This window comes from Bufo bufo, chromosome 6 (assembly GCF_905171765.1).
Source record: "Bufo bufo chromosome 6, aBufBuf1.1, whole genome shotgun sequence".
Lineage (NCBI taxonomy): Eukaryota > Metazoa > Chordata > Amphibia > Anura > Bufonidae > Bufo > Bufo bufo.
The window spans coordinates 203,915,744-203,937,896 of NC_053394.1; the positions used below are offsets into that span (position 1 = coordinate 203,915,744).

The window sequence follows — 22,153 nt, forward strand, 5'->3', positions numbered from 1 at the left end:
AAACCTATCCTAATCACACAGGAGGACAAGTTACTTCACAACACTGAGGTAAAGAGCTGCCTCATCCTCCTCTCTGCTGGTCAGGGATTATAATCCTGAATACAGATAAGATCTTCAGCTGACTCTCTTTAGAAATGGAGTTCATGTGGAGACATGTATGTAGTCTCCATTACCACAGTCTGTCCTCTCTGTACTTCATGTCTCCTCATTAACGCCATGCCTACAGAGATTCGGCTGAAGATAATATTAAACTGTATTCAGGATCATAATCCCTGACAAGTAGGAGAAAATGATGAGGCAGCTTTTTACCTCAGTGTTGTGAAGTAACTTGTACTCCTGTGTGATTAGGACAGGTTTTGTGTGTACTAATAGGAACAGTGGCCATTTTATTTCACCTGATGATTGCTCCCTAGACAAAACAAGTCATATAACTAATGAAAGGTATTTGGGAATATACTTATAATAAAGCAATATTTAAGTATTTTCAATAAACTTATTTTCTTAATTCCCGGAGAACCCCTTTAATAGTGACTTAAATTTAGAAAAAATTTTTTTGATAGAGAATCCAGTTCGAATCACCATTCAGGATCAGGAAAGATATTTACCCTTAGGCCTCTTGCCCACGAACGTAAGGGCTCCATGCCCGTGCTGCGGACCGCGTCCTCTCCTACTTGTCAGGGATTATGATCCTGAATACAGTTTAATATTATGTTCAGCTGAATCTCTGTAGGAATGGAGTTCATGAAGAGACATGAAGAAGTACAGAGAGGACGGACAGGGCAGACTGTGGTAATGGAGACTACATACAAGTGCTGCTGCTCATTATCCCCACCCTCCTCTATGAACTTCATGTCTCCTCATTAACTCCATTCCTACAGAGAGTCAGCTGAAGAGCTTATCATCTGCATGAGTATTTGGGAATATATTTATAATAAAAGTAATATTTAAATGTTTTCGTTTTCTTAATTCCCGGAGTACCCCTTTACTATTTTTGTCTGCTTGGGTAGAATGACAAGAATCTTTGCTGACCCATTGTACCTTGCTAATCTAATCAGAACAGCAGGGTACTAGAAGTCTTTCTGATGTACAATATGTATTAAACTTTTCAACAATGAACAGATCACAAGAATAAATGAATCACAAACCAGTTGTTGGCATTGATGTGATGAATGTTTTGCTCCTCTGTGTTAGTCTCCACTGTAGGCTGTGCATCTTCGATGTACAGTTGCACAGGTATCTTCGTTTCTGACTCCTGGTCCAGGGGCAAAGTCTCATCTTTGCTCTCATTACATTCATCTAAGTTGTTTGAGGTATCATTATAGTCCATTCCAACTAAAGTTTTGGTGCTGCTTGTGGTGACACTGAGCGGATCCTCAATAGACATCACAAATGTACACATGACTGGTAAAAGGGAACTACTGTGACTTATGAGTAAACTCTAAATAGAAGTGTCTAGAGAGGTACTGAGAAAATTCCTAGCCCTAGAAGCCATTAAAAGATACCGATAAGTATATAGTTTAACAAGCTACATGGATGGCTGTAGTGAGAGCTGTCAATACTTCCTGTTTGCTCCAGAAAGAAAAAGCAGCGGGGATGGTTTGTACAGATGTTCATTCCAGTAGGCCATCTGTGATAGTTCTTCTAAGTCAAAAGGTCTGTCGTACTGGAAACCCACTCAGCACTTCTAAAGTACAGATGACCTGAAATTCAGCGTGTGAGCAAATCTCAACCTGGATCACTGGTTTTCACTGTAAGGAGGCAAAATCCACAAACACACTCAGTCAATGAAAAATAACTACACATATAAAAATATAATACTTCCAATATATCTATATGAAAACTGTATTTAAAGCAATTTAAAGGGTTTTATATAAAGTCTGGCATTTTATAACAGGTTGTGCAACTTTGTTGTTTCAGTAATTCACTATTTTTAACGTATCTTTGCCATCAGTGATTGATGGTGAAAACATTGACAGAATTAAAGGGCTTGTTTAACCTTGGGGACCTTTTCTACAGGCCCTCCAGGGTGGCTAGACCCGCAGTGGTACTCAAACTTAACTGATCCGCTCGCTATCGGCCCTGCTGGCTGTGCAGATCCCGGGTCTCCCCATATCAACATACTGTTTGACACAAATCATGTGACCGCTGGAGCGGTGAGGTGTCAAACATGCGTCACGGGGTTCACGGACCGCATACGTGACAAAGGTCACCACTGTGGTCAGTCATTGGCTGCAGCGGTCACATGAACCACATCAAACAGGATGTCAAGGCAGCGATGGACAAAGAACACAATAGCGGGAAACAGGTAAGTATGATCACGACCGCAGGTCCAGCCACACTGGGGGGTCTGCAGAAAAGGTCCCCAGGGTAAACAACGCTGTAGTAACAAGCTCCTCCACAACACAGTTGATGGAGCTGTGTAGTTCCAGGACTGACTTCCGGTGATCGAGCTACACCTGAACAGTTGATAAGTGGGGGTGGACGCATTATACCCCACCAATCAGTTAGTGATGGCCTATTCTGAGAGTTGGCCATACACTTAGTAAAGCCTGTACAACCCCTTTAATCCCATTAGTGACCGCCAATTTACCTTTTTATGGCAGTCACTAACTTAGGGCACACAATGTAGTTTTTGTCAGTGTCCATTCTTTTTTTTTTTTGTGGCTCATATGCGGTACCATTCACTTCAATGGGGTTAAAAAATTAATATGGAAAAGATTCCGTGTGCTGTGACGGATGACAATCCATTTTGTATAAACATGTCTTCCATCTTGTGCATATGTGTAAAAATGAATGAGCCAGCTGGAATGATATAGAGAGTTTCTGTGTATATAGATCAGAAGTTCCTAGCTGCAAGGTCAAGATAGCAGCTCCCTCGTTTTCTTATCAGAGTTTGACATACAAGAGAGAGTTATGCTACTTCTGAGTTTCGGGATGTACTGCTGAAGATTGTCAACTTTTAGACAACATGCTGCAAAAACTTTTTAATTATTAGAATTCTGTCAGTATGGTGCTGAAGTATTGCCTTTTATGAATAACGAATCAAATCATTAGTTTCGATTTCCACCCCCTTGGTGATGTGCCAGATTTGTCTGTGATTATCTGTAGGGTTATAAAGATGTATACTTGCATGGAATAAATTAGAGAGAGAATTTTTATTCAGCAGTGTGTCTTTGACACCTCAATAGGGACCCCGACAATTATAGAGAAGGGTTTTTTGCCCCAAAAAAACTTGGCGCCCAACGAGGGGCTCGACTTAAAGGGGTTGTCCGGGTTCAGAGCTGAACCCGGACATCCCTCCATTTTCACCCCGGCAGCCCCCCTGACATGAGCATCGGAGCAGTTCATGCTCCGATGCTCTCCTTTGCCCTGTGCTAAATTGCGCAGGGCAAAGGCATTTTTAGGTGTTCTGGTGACGTAGCGGGGCTCTCCATGGGGCTGACAGGAACCCCAGTGACGTCACCGGCACTGATGGGCGGGATTTAGCTCTGCCCTAGCCAGTAAAACGGCTAGAGCAATCTGTCCAGACCATATAATAAAACAACCCATCTCCAGCCGCTAAGAGATGATAAAGGTGTACTTTGTACCCAGCCAAAAGACATCATAGAAATTCTGGGCAGTTATTTTAGGTCCCTATATTCGCAAGATCCCTATGAAAGAGAGAGAGGGCTAGAGACCTCCTGAGCAAAGTCAACCTACTGACCATCACCCCCGAATCACTACACTTAGTGAACAAGGAGATAGGGGAAGAGGAAGGGACACCATAAAACGTCTCTCGGATGGCAAGGCGCCGGGGCCAGATGGGTTACCGGCAGAATTTTACAAGCGGCAGCAAGGAGAAGTAACCCGTACCCTGACATCCTTGTTTAACTCGATTTTGCGAGGGGAGGGATTACCACCCTCAGGGACAATGGCCTATATAAAAGTACTCCCAAAGCAAGGAAAAGATCTATCCCAACCAGGGTCATACAGACCAATTTCCCTTGTAAACCAGGATATCAAATTATTATCTAAAATCTTAGCCAATAGATTGGCGGAGGTCATGCCCAATCTAATAGGGTCCCACCAAGTGGGCTTCATGAAGGGTCGGTCTGCAGTCTCAAATTTCAGAAAAGTGTTGGCGGCCTTAGATGTACTCAAGGCAGGGGGGAAATGCTGACAACCCGGCTTTTTTGCCAGTAGACGCCGAAAAGGCCTTCGATAACGTCAATTGGGCCTGCCTAGATGAGGTCTTAGACATTATGAGAATCACGGGAAACTTTAGGAATTATCTTGGAGCGCTCTATGATAAACACTATGCCCAGGTCTACGTTCCGGGCTTCTTATAAACTAGGATACCATTGCAGAAAGGCACGAGGCAAGGGTGCCCCTTATTCCCCCTATTATTTAATCTAGCCCTGGAACCCCTAGCCCAATTTCTAATACAATCCCCCCTATTTGAAGGGATTAAAATAGGAATTCAAGAAATAAAACTAACTTGTTTCGCTGATGACCGTCTAATCTTTTCCAGATACCCAAAAACACAACTCAACGGAATCCTAGACTCCCTCCTGTTTTATGGGAGTGCAATAGGTTATAAAGTGAACATATCGAAAAGTCAGATTCTGTTCCTTCGGAACACAAACAGATTTCAATCAACTTTTACAGGTTGAAATCCGACAGGATTATATCACCTATCTGGGAATTAAGATAGGGAGAGCCCCCACATCCCTGTATTCGTTAAAACTACCCGCCCTTGATCTATAAAATCTTAGGGTAATTGGACAAGTGGAAAGATTTGCCTTTGTCCCTGCACGGGAGAGCCCATCTGTTGAAAATGACAAGCTTCTCCAGACTCCTCTATCCCCTTCAAACTATACCGCCATTATTAAAACATGCAGATGTTAGCAGGCTACAGTCTGCGTTTGTTAATTTCCTGTGGCGGAGACAAAGACCCAGGATAGCCTTTGAAAAGTTAACAATGTTGAGGTGGGAAGGTGGTCTACAATTGCCCAATATACGTCACTACAACCTGGCGGCCCTAATCAGGCATGTAAAGGATTGGATATGGGGCACCTCACACTTTACAGCCGATCGCATTGAACAGGAATTGGCCAGGCCATGGGACCTGAAAGCGATCCTACATACGAGGTTAAAAGATATCCTGCCTCACATCAAACATTCGGTTTTGTTAAGAGACGCCATTATGGCATGGAAGGCGGTCCGCAAGATATACAAACTCCCAATCTATGTATCGCATTACATGCCATTATGGTCATTACCAGCTTTCCCATAGGGCAAGGATAACAAGATGTACAAGGTTTGGAAACAGAAGGGAATCAAAAAACTACGGGACATCCTGGATAATTCAAAGCTGAAACTACTAACTTGGGAAGAGTGAAGGGCCAAATATAATCTGACAACCCCCTATTTTCTTCCTTTCCTCCAACTACGTTCCTTTTGTAAAGCCCAGTCAGAAACGTTAGGAGAGGTGGATAGGTTGACATGGTTCGACGCTCTTATAGGTACCAATGACTCCCTGCTCCCCTTGTCGGAACTATATCGCAAGTTACACAGTACACAAACCATAGGTGTGGTCGAGAGGGCTTTGTCATCTTGGGAACAAGAAATAAAAGGTGCTGAACCTCACCAAAAATATTAGGGACGGCTTGGAGAGGATAAGAAGGGCGATATATAACGAACAGTGGCGGGAGACGCAGCTAAGAATTATACACAAGGCCACTTACGCCTTTGACTTGTCATTTAGGAATGCACCGCCCCACTATCTGAGACAGTGCCCCAAGTGCTCACTGCCAAAAGGTAATTTATTACATGCTTTATCGAACTGCCCGAACATCACGTCTTTGTGGTCTCAGGCGAAAGATTACATAGCAGCAGTCTGGGGAGTAGATATAGTTCTTAACCCACAACAATGTCTTTTTCAATTTATCCCCGTAGATCAGGTGTGTGAAGAAGGCAATGGGGTATCTATTAAAGGAATACACATAATGCTCATATCGATCAAGAAAGCCACCCTGAGACACTGGCTTCAAAAGGACGTCCCAGTATGGGATGAAGTAATAGGAATCATGAAGCATATGCTGCTCATGGAACGACTGGAAATGAAAAAGTATAAAGAAAAATCAGTAGGCAAGTTTGTCAAAAAATGGAAGAAATTTATTGAGAAATCTCTGACTACACTGGAGATAAGGGAGGTGATGGCTCCATTTACACAAACAAAATGGTATCTCGAGGCTCAGCTGAGAGGGAATTTGGGCAAACTGGAAGTGGATGATGCCAGGGGGCGGCGAGATGATTAATGACGGCAGAATTACGACATCATTCCTTATATTGACAGGTTAAAGTGAATATATAATTTCCATTGTTAATGATAGAGTTGGGATTGGGAGGGAAAAGGGCGTTCTCCAGGGACGGTTAGTTGTTTCAAAAAAAAAAAAAAAAGAGATACAAGCTGGTACAATCTGCTGGTGCATAAACTCATATCTTTTGCTATGGTAGGCTTTTTTCTATGTCAAAATGATCGACCATTGTATGGCCTTCTATGTGGCCTTTCTGTATATGATATTCCACATATGTTCAAACAATTTGATGTACTCTATGTTGATCCTTTAAAAAAAAGATATTTAAAAAAAATAAAATGGCTAGGGCAGTGTGTTATTGAAAACAAAAGAGCCCGTGTCCTGCGCGATTTAGTGCAGGGCACGGGAGCACATCGCAGCATTAGATGCTCCGATGCTAGGCTCAGGGATGCTGCCGGGGTGAAAATAAGGGTATGTCCGGGTTCAGCTCTGAACCTGGACAACCCCTTTAAGGACACTTCATTGATCTCCCGACAACTTGGATAATCCGGACTGTGACAGACAGATCTGTGCCTCCCTAACTAGTTGTCTGGTTCGAGGGATTGTTGAAGGAGCGTACATATAAAGTCCTTTTACAGTCGAGTCCATATTGATAAAGAACCTTAAAAGTTGAAAATACCTATGATTGTTGGGTTTAGTTTCTGATCACGAGTAACTTTGAGTGGGACGTTTTTGGTCTGGCTTTAGGAGTCACGGTATATGTTTTGTTTGTTCCTTACTGTGTTTGGAAAATTGCATAACATTATTTTTGTTACTTTCTACAGTTGTTCTGGTACAGATGAAGAGCAATGGGGAATAAGTTTAGTATACCCAAAGGTTATAAGACAGCCAAAACATTGGTGAAGGAAAGAGGAGGTAAGGAGGGTCTGAAGAATGTGGACAGAGTGTTAGGGAAGGCAGGGATAAAGTATGGGAATCTTAACCTAGAAGTCTGGGAGAGATTCAGTAGGACACATTGTGGTTGGATAAAGGATCAAGGATGTGAAGAAGTGGTTGATCTATGGATAAAAATAGCTTGTGAGGTTGAAACTGAGAGATGGAGAGGAGAAGTTGTGTGAAGTAGATTGTTGTATACTCAGAAATACTCATTCCTGGTTGACACCGGGGCAGCCAAAACAGTAGTAGACCAGAGTTTCTTACAGCCTCATCAGTTAACCCCTTGTTATGTAGCAGCTGTGGGATTCACAGGAGAAACAGTTTATGTCCGTGAATCTGAGCCAGTTAAACTAAAGATAAAAGACAGTACAGTGGTTACCCAATTGTTAAAGAGGAAGTATTATGTCCCTTAATAGCAACACTGGCCATGCCTGAGACTGAGCCATCAGAATTAACCCTTGTAGACCAGGCCGTTCTTGAGGTGGTACAGAAAGATTTATGGGTAACATCAAAAACAGACATCGGGAAACTTCCCGTGTCTCCAGTCACTGTGCATCTTAAGCCAGGATGTCAGCCCCCTCAAGTGAATCAGTACCCCCTCAGTCATGCCCAGGAGATAGCAGTGGCCAGTCAAATTGATGCTTTTCTCCAGGCCGGTGTATTGATAAAAACAGTATCTCCTGCTAATACCCCGCTGTTCCCAATTAAGAAAAAAAACAGTTAAGGGACAGCTTGTCAGTTACAGGATGGTTCATGATCTTAGAGAAGTTAACAAGGTGACAGTTTTACAAACTCCAATAGTGCCAAACCCACATACCTTACTGTCATAAGTTCCATCCACTGCTAAGTGTTTCACAGTGATAGACCTGGCAAATTCCTTCTTTAGTGTCCCGTTGCACCAAGACTGTCCGTATCTGTTTGCCTTTACATTTAAGGGTAACCAGTATACTTGGACTATTCTGCCTCAAGGAGCTCAGAACTCCCCGACCATGTATACACAGGCTCTACAATCTGTCCTTACAAACTAGGCACCGCCCGCTCAGTGGTCCTGTTACAATACATGGATGATTTGCTCCTGTGTGCTGAAGACAATGAGACTTGCTGTGAGGCAACTATATCTCTTAATTTCCCTACATCAGAACACTTGTAAAGCCTCAAAACAGAAGCTGCAGTTTTGCAAAAACAAGGTTGTATTTCTAGGACACTGCCTCTCCCATGGAGCTGCCTACCTAACCCCAGAAAGAAAGGAGGCTGTTGATAGGATACAAGTGCCCAAAGGAGCACAAAGCCTAAGGCCTCTTTCACACGGGCGTTGCGGAAAAATGTGCGGGTGCGTTGCGGGAACACCCGCGATTTTTCCGCGCGAGTGCAAAACATTGTAATGCGTTTTGCACTCGCGTGAGAAAAATCGCGCGTGTTTGGTACCCAAACCCGAACTTCTTCACAGAAGTTCGGGCTTGGGATCGGTGTTCTGTAAATAGTATTATTTTCCCTTATAACATGGTTATAAAGGGAAAATAATAGCATTCTGAATACATTAACTATAGTTTAAGGACCTGGGATGACGTCACTTTGGTCATCACATGGTACGTCACATGATCTTTTACCATGGTGAATCACCATGGTAAAAGATCATGTGACGTACCATGTGATGACCGGAGTGACGTCATCCCAGGTCCTTAAACTATAGTTAATGCTCTCCACAGGTCCTATACAGTAAAAGAGACGGAGATGACGGGCATCGCGAGCAAGTGGATTAAGGTGAGTTAAATGATTTTTTATTTTTTTTAACCCCTCCAGCCCTGTTTTACTTAGCATTCTGTATTCAGAATGCTATTATTTTCCCTTATAACCATGTTATAAGGGAAAATAATAAGGTTAGGGTCTCCATCCCGATCGTCTCCTAGCAACCGTGCGTGAAAATCGCACCGCATCCGCACTTGCTTGCGGATGCTTGCGATTTTCACGCAACCCCATTCATTTCTATGGGGCCTGCGTTACGTGAAAAACGCACAAAGAGGAGCATGCTGCGATTTTCACGCAACGCAAAAGTGATGCGTGAAAATCACCGCTCGTGTGCACAGCCCCATAGAAATGAATGGGTCAGTATTCAGTGCGGGTGCAATGCGTTCACCTCCCGCATCGCATCCGCGCGGAATACTCGCTCGTGTGAAAGGGGCCTTAGGGTGTTTTGGGCGCTGGTGTCATACTGTCACCCCTGGATTAGACATGCCTCCATGTTAATGCTGCCTCTGTATGATTGTCTGTCTTATGACCCATTTCACCTTAAAGGGAACCTGTCACCTGGATTTTGTGTATAGAGCTAAGGACATGGGCTGCTAGATGGCGGCTAGCACATCCGCAATACCCAGTCCCCATAGCTCTGTGTGCTTTTATTGTGTAAAAAAACCGATTTGATACATATGCAAATTAACCTGAGAGGAGTCCTGTCCCTGACTTATCTCACCTACAGGACTCATCTCAGGTTAATTTGCATATATATCAAATTGGTTTTTTTTACACAATAAAAGCACACAGAGCTATGGGGACTGGGTATTGCAGATGTGCTACCGGCGATATAGCAACCCATGTCCTCAGCTCTATACACAAAATACAGGTGACAGGTTCCCTTTAACCACCTCCGGACCACCGAACGCAGCGACGCGTCCTGGAGGCGGTCGATTGATTCCTCCTGGACGCATATACGCGTCCTCTCGCGAGACGCGAGATTTCGGTCAGAGCCGGCCCGCGCATGCGCATCGCGGGCCGGCAAAAGTTCGAGAAGTATTTCGTCAGCAACCTGCCAGCCAATGATCGTTGCTGGCAGGTTGCTGATTTTAAAAAAATCAAATCAGAAGCCATCTAACACCTTATATTTATAAATATAAAGGTGTTAAATGGCTTCTCTGCTCCTCTGCTGGTCGTTTTGGTCGGTTGGATCCAGCAGAGGAGCAGACATCACTGTGAGTACCCACCAAACACCACACTTAGTCCCAGATCACCCTCCATCACCCCAATTAACCCCTTGATCGCCCCCTGTCAATCACCTAGTGAAAGGGAAAAAAGTTATCAGTGTAAACTGTCACTTTTTTTTTTCACTGGTATTGATTTATAGTTTTAGGATAGTTTAGGTCCCTTGGTTAGGTAGTTAGCGTCGGTTAGCGCCCAGCCCACCGCACCGCAGTCACTTATTCGCTGATTAGCGTATCGCTAATCAGCATTTGTACTTTTATAGTATCTGTAAGTGATCAAAACTGATCACAGTCAGATCTATAATTGTATTAGTGTCACCTTAGCTCGCCCTCCACCCAAAACGCAGTGTTTGCCCGATCAGGCCTGATCGGTCGCCCATACGTGCGTTCACCCACGCCCGCCCCACCGCAGTGACAAAATTTTTTATTTTTTTTGATCACTGCACAATCACTTTACAAGCACTGTGGCGATAAAAAAAAATAAGTTTTGATATTTTTTATCAATCGCAGCGGCCTCCGGTACTTCGCTAGCCTCCCATTTGTAAGACAGGCTTGCTTTTTTTCTTGGGTAGTCTCAGGGAATACCCCTAAATTTAGTAGTCCAAATGTCAAACAGGGGGTATTCTTCTGAAGAGGCCTACAGGATTCTGACCCAGTCGGATGAGGAATGGGAACCCTCATCTGACGAATCTAGCGGGTCAGAATATGAACCTGTAGAAAGCAGTGGCAGTCTGACCCAAAGTTCGGACGAGGAGGTTGAGGTCCCTGATAGCACCAGGCGTACCCAGCCCCGTGTCGCTAGACCACAGGTTGTGCAGGATCCGTTTCAAGGGCAGCAGAGTGGGCCTGGCACTGTCGGATTACGTGGTGAGGCATACACCAGCAGCGCAGCCCATCCTGGACCTAGTACCAGCACTGCCGTACAACATGGTGAAGTGGCGAGCACCAGAAGGGCAGTTGAAGCTGGTACGGTGGCACGTGCAATAGTTACCCCATCGCAGCCACCGCAAAAACAGGCCCGTAGAGCCCCTAGAGTCCCTGAGGTGCTGGCAAACCCTGATTGGCAGTCCCCAACTTCAGCCACACCTGTAGTTCCCTCTTTCACCGCCCAGTCTGGAGTTCGGGTTGAGACAGCTCAGATCGGTTCGGCACTGGGATTTTTTTAGCTGTTCTTGACTGCGGAGCTCTTGGACTTAGTCGTGGCAGAAACAAAATCGGTATGCCACTCAATTTATATCCGCCAACCCGGGAAGCTTTTATGCCCAGCCTTTCCGATGGAAAGTCCAAGTTTCTGAAATAAAAAAATTTCTGGGCCTTCTCCTGAACATGGGTCTAACCAAAAACCATGAATTGCGGTCATATTGGTCGACGAACCCGATTCATCACATGCCCATGTTCTCTGCTGCTATGTCCAGGACACGTTTTGAGACCATCCTGCGTTTCCTGCACTTTAGCGACAACAGCACCTCTCGTTCCAGAGGCCACCTAGCTTTTGACCGGCTCCACAAAATTCGGCCCCTCATAGACCACTTCAACCAGAAATTTGCAGATTTGTATACCCCTGAGCAAAACATCTGCATAGACGAGTCCCTTATACATTTTACCGGGCGCCTTGGCTTTAAACAGGTCGGTCGGTTGCCCTGACTACCTGGGGAGCAGTGGGAAGACAGTCTGGGACTTGGTGTCACCCTTATTTGGCAAGGGGCACCATCTTTATGTGGACAATTTTTACACAAGTGTGCCCCTCTTCAGGCATTTGTTCCTAGAACAGATTGGCTGCTGTGGCACCATGCGACCTAGTCGCCGGGGCTTCCCCCAACGGCTCGTTACCACCCGTCTTGCAAGGGGGGAGAGGGCTGCCTTGTGTAACGAAGAACTGCTCGCGGTGAAATGGAGAGACAAGCGTGACGTTTACATGCTCTCCTCCATTCACGCAGACACGACAATACAAATTGAGCGAGCAACCCGTGTCATTGAAAAGCCCCTCTCAGTCCACGACTATAATGCGCTCATGGGAGGGGTGGACTTCAATGACCAGATGTTGGCTCCCTATTTAGTTTCCCGACGCACCAGACGCTGGTATAAGAAGGTGTCTGTATATTTAATTCAATTGGCTGCCTATAATACTTTTGTTCTCTACAGTAAGGCTGGGAGAACAGGATCCTTCCTTAAATTTCAGGAAGAGATCATCGAGAACCTCCTGTATCCAGGAGGTTCCGTGGCCCCAACAACCAGTGTAGTGAGCTGTCTACACGAGCGACATTTCCCCAATGTCGTTGCTGGTACCTCAACCCAACCGTCACCCCGAAAAAAATGTTGTGTCTGTAGCAGGAGTGGAATAAGGCGTGACACCCGCTATTTCTGTCCTGACTGCCCTGACCACCCTGCCCTATGCTTAGGGGAGTGTTTCCGGAAGTACCACACACAGGTACACTTAGCATAGGGATTGCATCTCACAGGACAGGCACACAGGGCTATTAGGGCCCTTTTACTCACAGCTGCTGCAAACCTCTCCTTTCACCTGGGATAAAGTGCATAATGTACTTCGCCACATCTTTGGGCGATTTGCGCTTTGCACATTGTCCCATGGGGAAGGAGAGGTTTGTCCTATAAAAGTAAAAAAAAAACGGAACGGAAAAAAAAAATCTCATTACCCGTATGCTCAATATAAGGAGAATAGCAGAAACTCCTAATGCTGGCCATACAAGTAATGATTGCGGAGACCCTCAAATGCCAGGGCAGTACAAACACCCCACAAATGACTCCATTTTGAAAGAAGACACCCCAAGGTATTCACTGAGGGGTATATTGAGTCCATGAAAGATTGACATTTTTGTCCCAAGTTAGCGGAAAGGGAGACTTTGTGAGAAAAAAAAAAATAAAAAAAATCAATTTCCGCTAACTTGTGGCAAAAAAAATAAAATTCTATGAACTCGCCATGCCCCTCATTGAATATCTTGGGGTGTCTTCTTTCCAAAATGGGGTCACATGTGGGGTATTTATACTGCCCTGGCATTTTAGGTGCCCTAAAGCGTGGGAAGAAGTCTGGGATCCAAATGTCTAAAAATGCCCTCCTAAAAGGAATGTGGGCCCCTTTGCGCATCTAGGCTGCAAAAAAGTGTCACACATGTGATATTGCCGTACTCAGGAGAAGTTGGGGAATGTGTTTTGGGGTGTCATTTTACATATACCCATGCTGGGTGAGAGAAATATCTTGATCAAATGCCAACTTTGTATAAAAAAAAAAAATGGGAAAAGTTGTCTTTTGCCAAGATATTTCTCTCACCCAGCATGGGTATATGTAAAATGACACCCCAAAACACATTGCCCAACTTCTCCTGAGTACGGCAATACCACATGTGTGACACTTTTTTGCAGCCTAGGTGGGCAAAGGGGCCCACATTCCAAAGAGCACCTTTCGGATTTCACAGGTCATTTTTTACACATTTTGATTTCAAACTACTTACCACACATTAGGGCCCCTAGAATGCCAGGGCAGTATAACTACCCCACAAGTGACCCCATTTTGGAAAGAAGACACCCCAAGGTATTCCGTGAGGGGCATGGCGAGTTCCTAGAATTTTTCATTTTTTGTCACAAGTTAGCGGAAAATTATGATTTTTTTATTTTTATTACAAAGTCTCATATTCCACTAACTTGTGACAAAAAATAAAAACTTCCATGAACTCACTATGCCCATCATGAAATACCTTGGGATGTCTTCTTTCCAAAAATGGGGTCACTTGTGGGGTAGTTATACTGCCCTGGCATTCTAAGGGCCCTAATGCGTGCAAAGTAGTTTGAAATCAAAATCTGTAAAAAATGGCCGGTGAAATCCGAAAGGTGCTCTTTGGAATGTGGGCCCCTTTGCCCACCTAGGCTGCAAAAAAGTGTCACACATGTGGTATTGCCGTACTCAGGAGACGTTGGGGAATGTGTTTTGGGGTGTCATTTTACATATACACATGCTGGGTGAGAGAAATATCTTGGCAAAAGACAACTTTTCCCATTTTTTTATACAAAGTTGGCATTTGACCAAGATATTTATCTCACCCAGCATGGGTATATGTAAAATGACACCCCAAAACACATTTCCCAACTTCTTCTGAGTACAGCAATACCACATGTGTGACACTTTTTTGCAGCCTAGGTGGGCAAAGGGGCCCACATTCCAAAGAGCACCTTTCGGATTTCACCGGCCATTTTTTACAGATTTTGATTTCAAACTACTTACCACACATTTGGGCCCCTAAAATGCCAGGGCAGTATAACTACCCCACAAGTGACCCCATTTTGGAAAGAAGACACCCCAAGGTATTTCGTGATGGGCATAGTGAGTTCATGAAAGTTTCTATTTTTTGTCACAAGTTAGTGGAATATGAGACTTTGTAAGAAAAAAAAAAAAAAAGAAAATATCATCATTTTCCGCTAACTTGTGACAAAAAATAAAAAGTTCTATGAACTCACTATGCCCATCAGCGAATACCTTAGGGTGTCTACTTTCCGAAATGGGGTCATTTGTGGGGGGTTTGTACTGTCTGGCCATTGTAGAACCTCAGGAAACATAACAGGTGCTCAGAAAGTCAGAGCTGCTTCAAAAAGCGGAAATTCACATTTTTGTACCATAGTTGGTAAACGCTATAACTTTTACCCAAACCATTTTTTTTTTTACTCAAACATTTTTTTTAATCGAAGACATGTAGAACAATAAATTTTGAGAAAAATTTATATATGGATGTCGTTTTTTTTGCAAAATTTTACAACTGAAAGTGAAAAATTTAATTTTTTTGCAAAAAATTGTTAAATTTCGATTAATAACAAAAAAAGTAAAAATGTCAGCAGCAATGAAATACCACCAAATGAAAGCTCTATTAGTGAGAAGAAAAGGAGGTAAAATTCATTTGGGTGGTAAGTTGCATGACCGAGCAATAAACGGTGAAAGTAGTGTAGGTCAGAAGTGTAAAAAGTGGCCTGGTCAGTAAGGGTGTTTAAGGTAGGGGAGCTGAGGTGGTTAAAGAAGCAGTAAATAATTTTCAGACATTTAAGCTGTGCATAACCTTGGCCCCAGTCCCGGCTGTACTGACTCAGAAAAATGGTGACCGCCAGCGGCCAGTCAGCCAGATTAGATACTGTCGCCAGAGGCGCCCCCTCCTGTGTCAGGGCGGTAGCGGCAGTGCAGGCAATGATACAATTTCAGATGCTTTTTCTGTTAGACTACCCGGTGATTGTACCAACACCCCATGACATATAGGGCATATTAACACAGGTTCAACCTAAGCATATTTCTATGGCCAGGCAACTCAGACTCCAATGTGCACTCCTCATGCCTGCTAACATTTCTTTCAAAAGACGTACTACTCTGAATCCTGCTACTTTGTTACCAATCACAGATTCAGAAATGGGGGAAGGGGGCATAGGAGGTACAGGCAGCCTCCTAAATGACATGATGGAACATGACCTCCATGACTGTGTACAATTAATGCAACAAGAAACGTCAGGATTTAATCATGTACATGAAAACCCCCTTCATAACCCTGATTTTGATTATTTTGTAGATGGAAGCAGGCTCATGGGTGAGGATGGCCGATTCCATACTGGATATGCAGTGGTCAGAGAGCATGAGGTAGTGTAAATTGGCCAAGGGGAAGAAGGTGAACATCTACACCGACTCAAGGTATGCTTTTAGTATTGCACATAACTATGGACCCATATGGCAGGATAGAGACTTTCTAACATTAGCAGGCCAGCCAATTAAAAATAAAGACTCTGTACTTGAACTTATGAACTCTCTGTTATTACCAGAGGAGGTTGATATTATTAAAGGGAACCTGTCACCGGAATTTGATGTATAGAGCTGAGCACATGGGTTGCTAGATGACCGCTAGCACATCCGCAATACCCAGTCCCCATAACTCCGTGTGCTTTATTGTGGAAAAAAAACGATTTGATCCATATGCAAATTACCCTGAGATGTGTCCTGTACGTGAGATGAGTCCAGCGCATGGGTTGCTAGATTGTCGCTAGCACATCCGCAATACCCAGTCCCCATAGCTCTGTGTGCTTTTATTGTGGGAAAAAAATAATTTGATTCATATCCCTGAGATGTGTCCTGTACGTGAGATGAGTCCAGCACTGCCCCGCATCCTCAGAATCTCCTCCTTGCTCCCCGGCGTCAGACAGCCAGAGCGCTGTTATCTCGCTATGCGCGAGCTAGCGCATGCGCAGTGTCCTCATAGTGTTCCTTCCCTGTGCTGGCATCAGCCTCAGGGAAGCAACAGCGCATGCACTAGCTCGCGCATCACGAGATTACGGCACTCTGGCTGTCTGACGTTGGGGAGCAAGGAGGAGATTCTGAGGATGCGGGCGGTGCTGCGCTCCTTCACACTGGACTCATCTCACGTACAGGACACATCCCACGGTAATTTGCATATGGATCAAATCGTTTTTTTTCCACAATAAAAGTACACAGAGCTATGGTGACTGGGTATTGCGGATGTGCTAGCGACCATCTAGCAACCCATGTCCCCAGCTCAAAACTGGTGTGGGTGTGTTAGGAACTTTATATTGTTATCCCCAGCCATTGGGCGGGAAAACGGGGGGGGGGGGGGGGGGGGGGTTTGGTAGTGACAGTCCTTGTACAGCACTACAGAATATGTTGTCACTACATTGACAGCGAGAGATAAATGAGCTTTAGCACATGGATGCTAAAATAAATCATATTTAAATTGTAACAACAGGTATTTCCCATCCTGCTATCTAGTCCACAAATAACATTGGAAAATCGTTCCCAATAATAATATGCCCGCCATATTTAAGCGGAAACCGATTAACACATGCAAACCAATGTCCCCTGCCCACTATTCACTACTACACATAGGCAATACATACTGACAAGCAACACCCGACTTACGTGATGTTCTTCTTGCAGCAGAGAACGCTAAAGACGCAAGCCAATGACGTCATCTGTCTAGGGTAGTGTCTAGTTCCCATGCGCCGTAAGGACTTAGTAATGTCACAGGGTCACGTGATAGGCTAAAGTCACCTGGGCTTAAAGAAGCCGAGGGATATAGCAGCAAGGTAATATCTACTTCTCATATGCGGTGGTAATAAAGATTAGTAAAAATAATAACAACTAACCCTAACCATGATATTTACGGTGAGTTGCATGGTGGGTTTGGGATCGAGGCTTCCAATGTAACGTGACAAGGTCCTTACGGCGCATGAGATTTTGAAACTACCCTCCCTTTGGGGAGGACAGCGTAACGGTGGGAAACGAGACGTGGAAAGCATTTGGGGAACACGTGACACGTATGCGGCGTAGAGTTTTCAGCCGACCGGAAGTTCTTGTTGCAGTGGTTGTGACAGGAGATCGGAAGTCCTCATATTGGTATCTTTGTTATCATGGAGCGTCCTCCAATCCAGCAGGGAACAGTCTGCGGGCCATGGGACATGAAAGACCGGCTCGGCACCGGAGGCTTTGGGAATGTCTGTTTGTACCAGAACCGGGTGAGTTTCTTCCACCTATTCTGTAGAGGGCAGTGCGCCGATAGCTGGTGCTATGTGAGTGCCGGGAAAGTCCCCGTGCTTTTCCTTCCTACAGGTCCTCACTTCATCCTTGTATTCCTCCTTCTTTTTATCTGAGCTGCTCAGCTGACGTCTCCTGTCATAGCATTATTATTTACAAACTTCTAAATGCCACCAGACAACACATAAACAGGCAAGGCCCACCCAGATATATCAAAAGTCATGATCTTTATTGAGAAAAATCCATTCGGAAGACAATTAAAAGATGTATAGTACATCCAAGGGATCAATACCGTATACGTGGCGTCACCCCTGGTAAGGTGGATGTGTTGTGTATCATACCTGCAGCTTATCGTTGTGACGCACATATAGGGGTATTGATTGTGTAGGATCTCTTGACTTTAGTTGTCGTCTGACAGTGGTGTGCCTTGCCTGTTTACTCGTGTTTTCTGTGGTGGTATTTAGATGAGTCTAATTGGCACATTGATTATTTTTGGGTCAGGTATAGGTGTTGCCCGCCTCTCAAGCCCCTTTAAGGAGATGATTATCTCCTTACATCAGCCTTTACACATATACTGTATGTCTATCTGTGTTGTACGGCTGTAAATGAGTACAAGATGAGTAATGCACCATGGTAATATAGTTATTCAACTCTGTATGCAGATGAATGTTATATGATATGGGGTTATATGGTAAATTACAAAAGGTAAGTGAAAAGTCCTCTCTGTAAATGCTGCTATCAATATATCGTGAGTTTTTCATTGAGCCTTATTGTAACCTTGTGTTCTTCTCTTATTCAGGACACTGGAGATTTAATAGCTATCAAATCCTGCCGCTTGGAACTTAGTTCAAAGAACAAGGAGAGATGGTGTCAGGAGATTCAGATAATGAAAAGGTTTAACGCCTCATATTCCAGACCTATACATACCGTACCTTTTCCTTTAGTCTAAAGGGATCTTTAATGTATTTTGGGCTAGGACACTCAAGTCATCTGTAGTTTGACGGAAAACTAAGCAGCAAGTGTTTAAAGGGGTTATCCAGGATTTTCCTATTGATGGCCTAGCCAGGAGTCTGAACCCCGCTGATGTCATATTGATGACCTATCCTGGATAATCCCTTTAATTCCCCTTTAGACCCGCCATAGCATTACACTGTGCTTATTTAAATGATTGGGATGTCCATGTGATGCAGAGACATCCCATTTCTCCAAGGAGGCAAGTCTTTATGGAGATTCTGTATAACTGTTGTAAGTTTCATTATAAGGTATTCAGCTCAATTTATCTGAATGCCCTTATGCTTTGGTTTTTGTTGTTGTTGTTGTTGTTGTTCATACAGGCATTCTTGTGGTCTTTTTTTAAAACTGAAAAGTAGATGATGGATAACTAGTACTGTATGTACTTCAAAATCGGATGCACTCAGTATCACTTACATCTGATAAAGACGTTTTAGTCTCTTGTGTAATGAAGTCAGTCCTAACCTTAACCTCTTGGGGACACATGACGTACCGGTACGTCATGATGTCCTGGTACTTAAGATGATACCGGTACGTCATGTGTAGTTCCGATCACTGCCGCGCGGCGGGCGCTGATCAGAACAAAGTGCCTGCTCAAATCATTGAGCCGACACCCTGGGACAATGCGCGGGGGGATCCCGTGACCCCACCCCCCGTATCGGCGGAATTCAGACCTGCGGTTTGCGTCGTTTACAGGAGTTCCGGCGGGCGGTCGGAGGTGTCATAGGGTCCCCGTGCTGCTGTAATGGGGACCCGATGGCATGGAAGGCAGCACGATGTCTTCCTTAGTCATTGGCGCTGCCTTCCGGTGAAGAGCCTGTAAGATCCAGCCCCCTGGATCTCACAGGCAGGAAGCTGTATGAGTAATACTCACTGTATTACTCATACAGCCAATGCATTCCAATACAGAAGTATTGGAATGCATTGTAAAGGGGATTAGACACCTAAAAGTTGAAGTCCCAAAGTCGGACAAAAAATAAAGTGAAAAAAAAAAGTAAAAAAAATAAAGTTCCCCCCCATAAAAATTACGTTTCAAGTAAAAAAAAAAAAACGCCATTTCCCCCAAATAAAGTAAAAAAAAGTTGATCTTGATCACCCCCCTGTCATTGATCACCCCCCTGTAAGGCTCTATTTAGACGTCCGTATGATTTTTACGGATCCACTGATACATGGATCGGATCCGCAAAACACATACGGACATCTGAATGGAGCCTTACAGGGGGGTGATCAATGACAGGGGGGTGATCACCCCATATAGACTCCCTGATCACCCCCCTGTCATTGATCACCCCCTGTAAGGCTCCATTCAGATGTCCGTATGTGTTTTGCGGATCCGATCCATGTATCAGTGGATCCGTAAAAATCATACGGACATCTGAATAGAGCCTTACAGGGGGGTGATCAATGACAGGGGGGTGATCAGGGAGTCTATATGGGGTGATCACCCCCCTGTAAGGCTCCATTCAGATGTCCGTATGTGTTTTGCGGATCCGATCCATGTATCCGTGGATCCGTAAAAAACATACGGACGTCTGAATGGAGCCTTACAGGGGGGTGATCAATGACAGGGGGGTGATCACCCCATATAGACTCCCTGATCACCCCCCTGTCATTGATCACCCCCCTGTAAGGCTCCATTCAGACATTTTTTTTGGCCCAAGTTAGCGGAAATTTTTTCTTTTTTCTTACAAAGTCTCATATTCCACTAACTTGTGTCAAAAAATAAAATCTCACATGAACTCACCATACCATTCATGGAATCCAAATGCGTAAAATTTTTTTAGACATTTATATTCCAGACTTCTTCTCATGCTTTAGGGCCCCTAAAATGCCAGGGCAGTATAAATACCCCATTTTGAAAGAAGACACCCCAAGGTATTCGGTGAGGGGCATATTGAGTCCATGAAAGATTTAAATTTTTGTCCCAAGTTAGCGGAAAGGGAGACTTTGTGAGAAAAAAACAAAAAATAAATAAATTTCCGCTAACTTGTGGCAAATTTTTTTTTTTCTATGAACTCGCCATGCCCCTTCATTGAATACCTTGGGGTGTCTTCTTTCCAAAATGGGGTCACATGTGGGGTATTTATATTGCCCTGGCATTTTAGGGGCCCTAAAGCGTGAGAAGAAGTCTGTGATCCAAATATCTAGAAATGCCCTCCTAAAAGGAATGTGGGCCCCTTTGCGCATCTAGGCTGCAAAAAAGTGTCACACATCTGGTATCGCCGTACTCGGGAGAAGTTGGGCAATGTGTTTTGGGGTGTCATTTTACATATACCCATGCTGGGTGAGAGAAATATCTTGGTCAAATGCCAACTTTGTATAAAAAAATTGGAAAAGTTGTCTTTTGCCGAGATATTTCTCTCACCCAGCATGGGTATATGTAAAAAGATACCCCAAAAAACATTGCCCAACTTCTCCTGAGTACGGTGATACCAGATGTGTGACACTTTTTTGCAGCCTAGGTGGGCAAAGGGGCCCACATTCCAAAGAGCACCTTTCGGATTTCACCGGCCATTTTTTACAGATTTTGATTTCAAACTACTTACCACACATAAGGGCCCCTAGAATGCCAGGGCAGTATAACTACCCCACAAGTGACCCCATTTTGGAAAGAAGACACCCCAAGGTATTTCGTGATGGGCATAGTGAGTTCATGTAAGTTTTTATTTTTTGTCACAAGTTAGTGGAATATGAGACTTTGTAAGGAAAAAAAAAAAAAGCATCATTTTCCACTAACTTGTGACAAAAAATAAAAAGTTCTATGAACTCACTATGCCCATCAGCGAATACCTTAGGTTGTCTACTTTCCGAAATGGGGTCATTTGTGGGGTGTTTGTACTGTCTGGCCATTGTAGAACCTCAGGAAACATGACAGGTGCTCAGAAAGTCAGAGCTGCTTCAAAAAGCGGAAATTCACATTTTTGTACCATAGTTTGTAAACGCTATAGCTTTTACCCAAACATTTTTTTTTTTATCAGACATGTAGAACAATAAATTTAGAGAAAAATTTATATATGGATGTCGTTTTTTCTGCAAAATATTACAACTGAAAGTGAAAGATGTCATTTTTTTTGCAAAAAAATCGGTAAATTTCGATTAATAACAAAAAAAAGTAAAAATGTCAGCAGCAATGAAATACCACCAAATGAAAGCTCTATTAGTGAGAAGAAAAGGAGGTAAAATTCATTTGGGTGGTAAGTTGCATGACCGAGCAATAAACCGCTAAAGTTGTGGAGTGCCGATTTGTAAAAAAGGGCCTGGTCACTAGGGGGGTATAAACCTGTGGTCCTTAAGTGGTTAAACTCTCCCCTTTCTTCAGACATGACGAGAGCTGTTATCACAATCATTCCTAAAGATGGAAAAGACCCCACTATATGTGCTAATTATCGCCCAATCTCCCTTCTAAACAT

At 43.9% G+C, this 22,153-nt stretch overlaps 1 protein-coding gene and 1 long non-coding RNA gene across 2 annotated transcripts in view; one reads left to right on the forward strand and one right to left on the reverse strand.

Moving 5' to 3' along the window:
- Nucleotides 1–912: 912 nt before the first annotated feature.
- Nucleotides 913–17,198, reverse strand: LOC121003343. The gene is made up of 3 exons (XR_005779468.1): nt 17,118–17,198; nt 8,053–8,317; nt 913–1,748 (listed from the first exon to the last, which is right to left on the reverse strand). It is a non-coding gene; the product is annotated as an uncharacterized LOC121003343 (long non-coding RNA).
- Nucleotides 17,199–17,507: 309 nt separating this feature from the next.
- CHUK (component of inhibitor of nuclear factor kappa B kinase complex) overlaps nt 17,508–22,153 on the forward strand; it is a 156,149-nt gene continuing 151,503 nt past the window's right edge. Inside the window, exons 1-2 of the mRNA XM_040435103.1 lie at nt 17,508–17,713; nt 18,532–18,626. Of these exons, the coding sequence (XP_040291037.1) occupies nt 17,609–17,713; nt 18,532–18,626 (200 nt within the window). The 5' untranslated portion in view covers nt 17,508–17,608. The remainder of the gene's footprint in view (nt 17,714–18,531; nt 18,627–22,153) is intronic.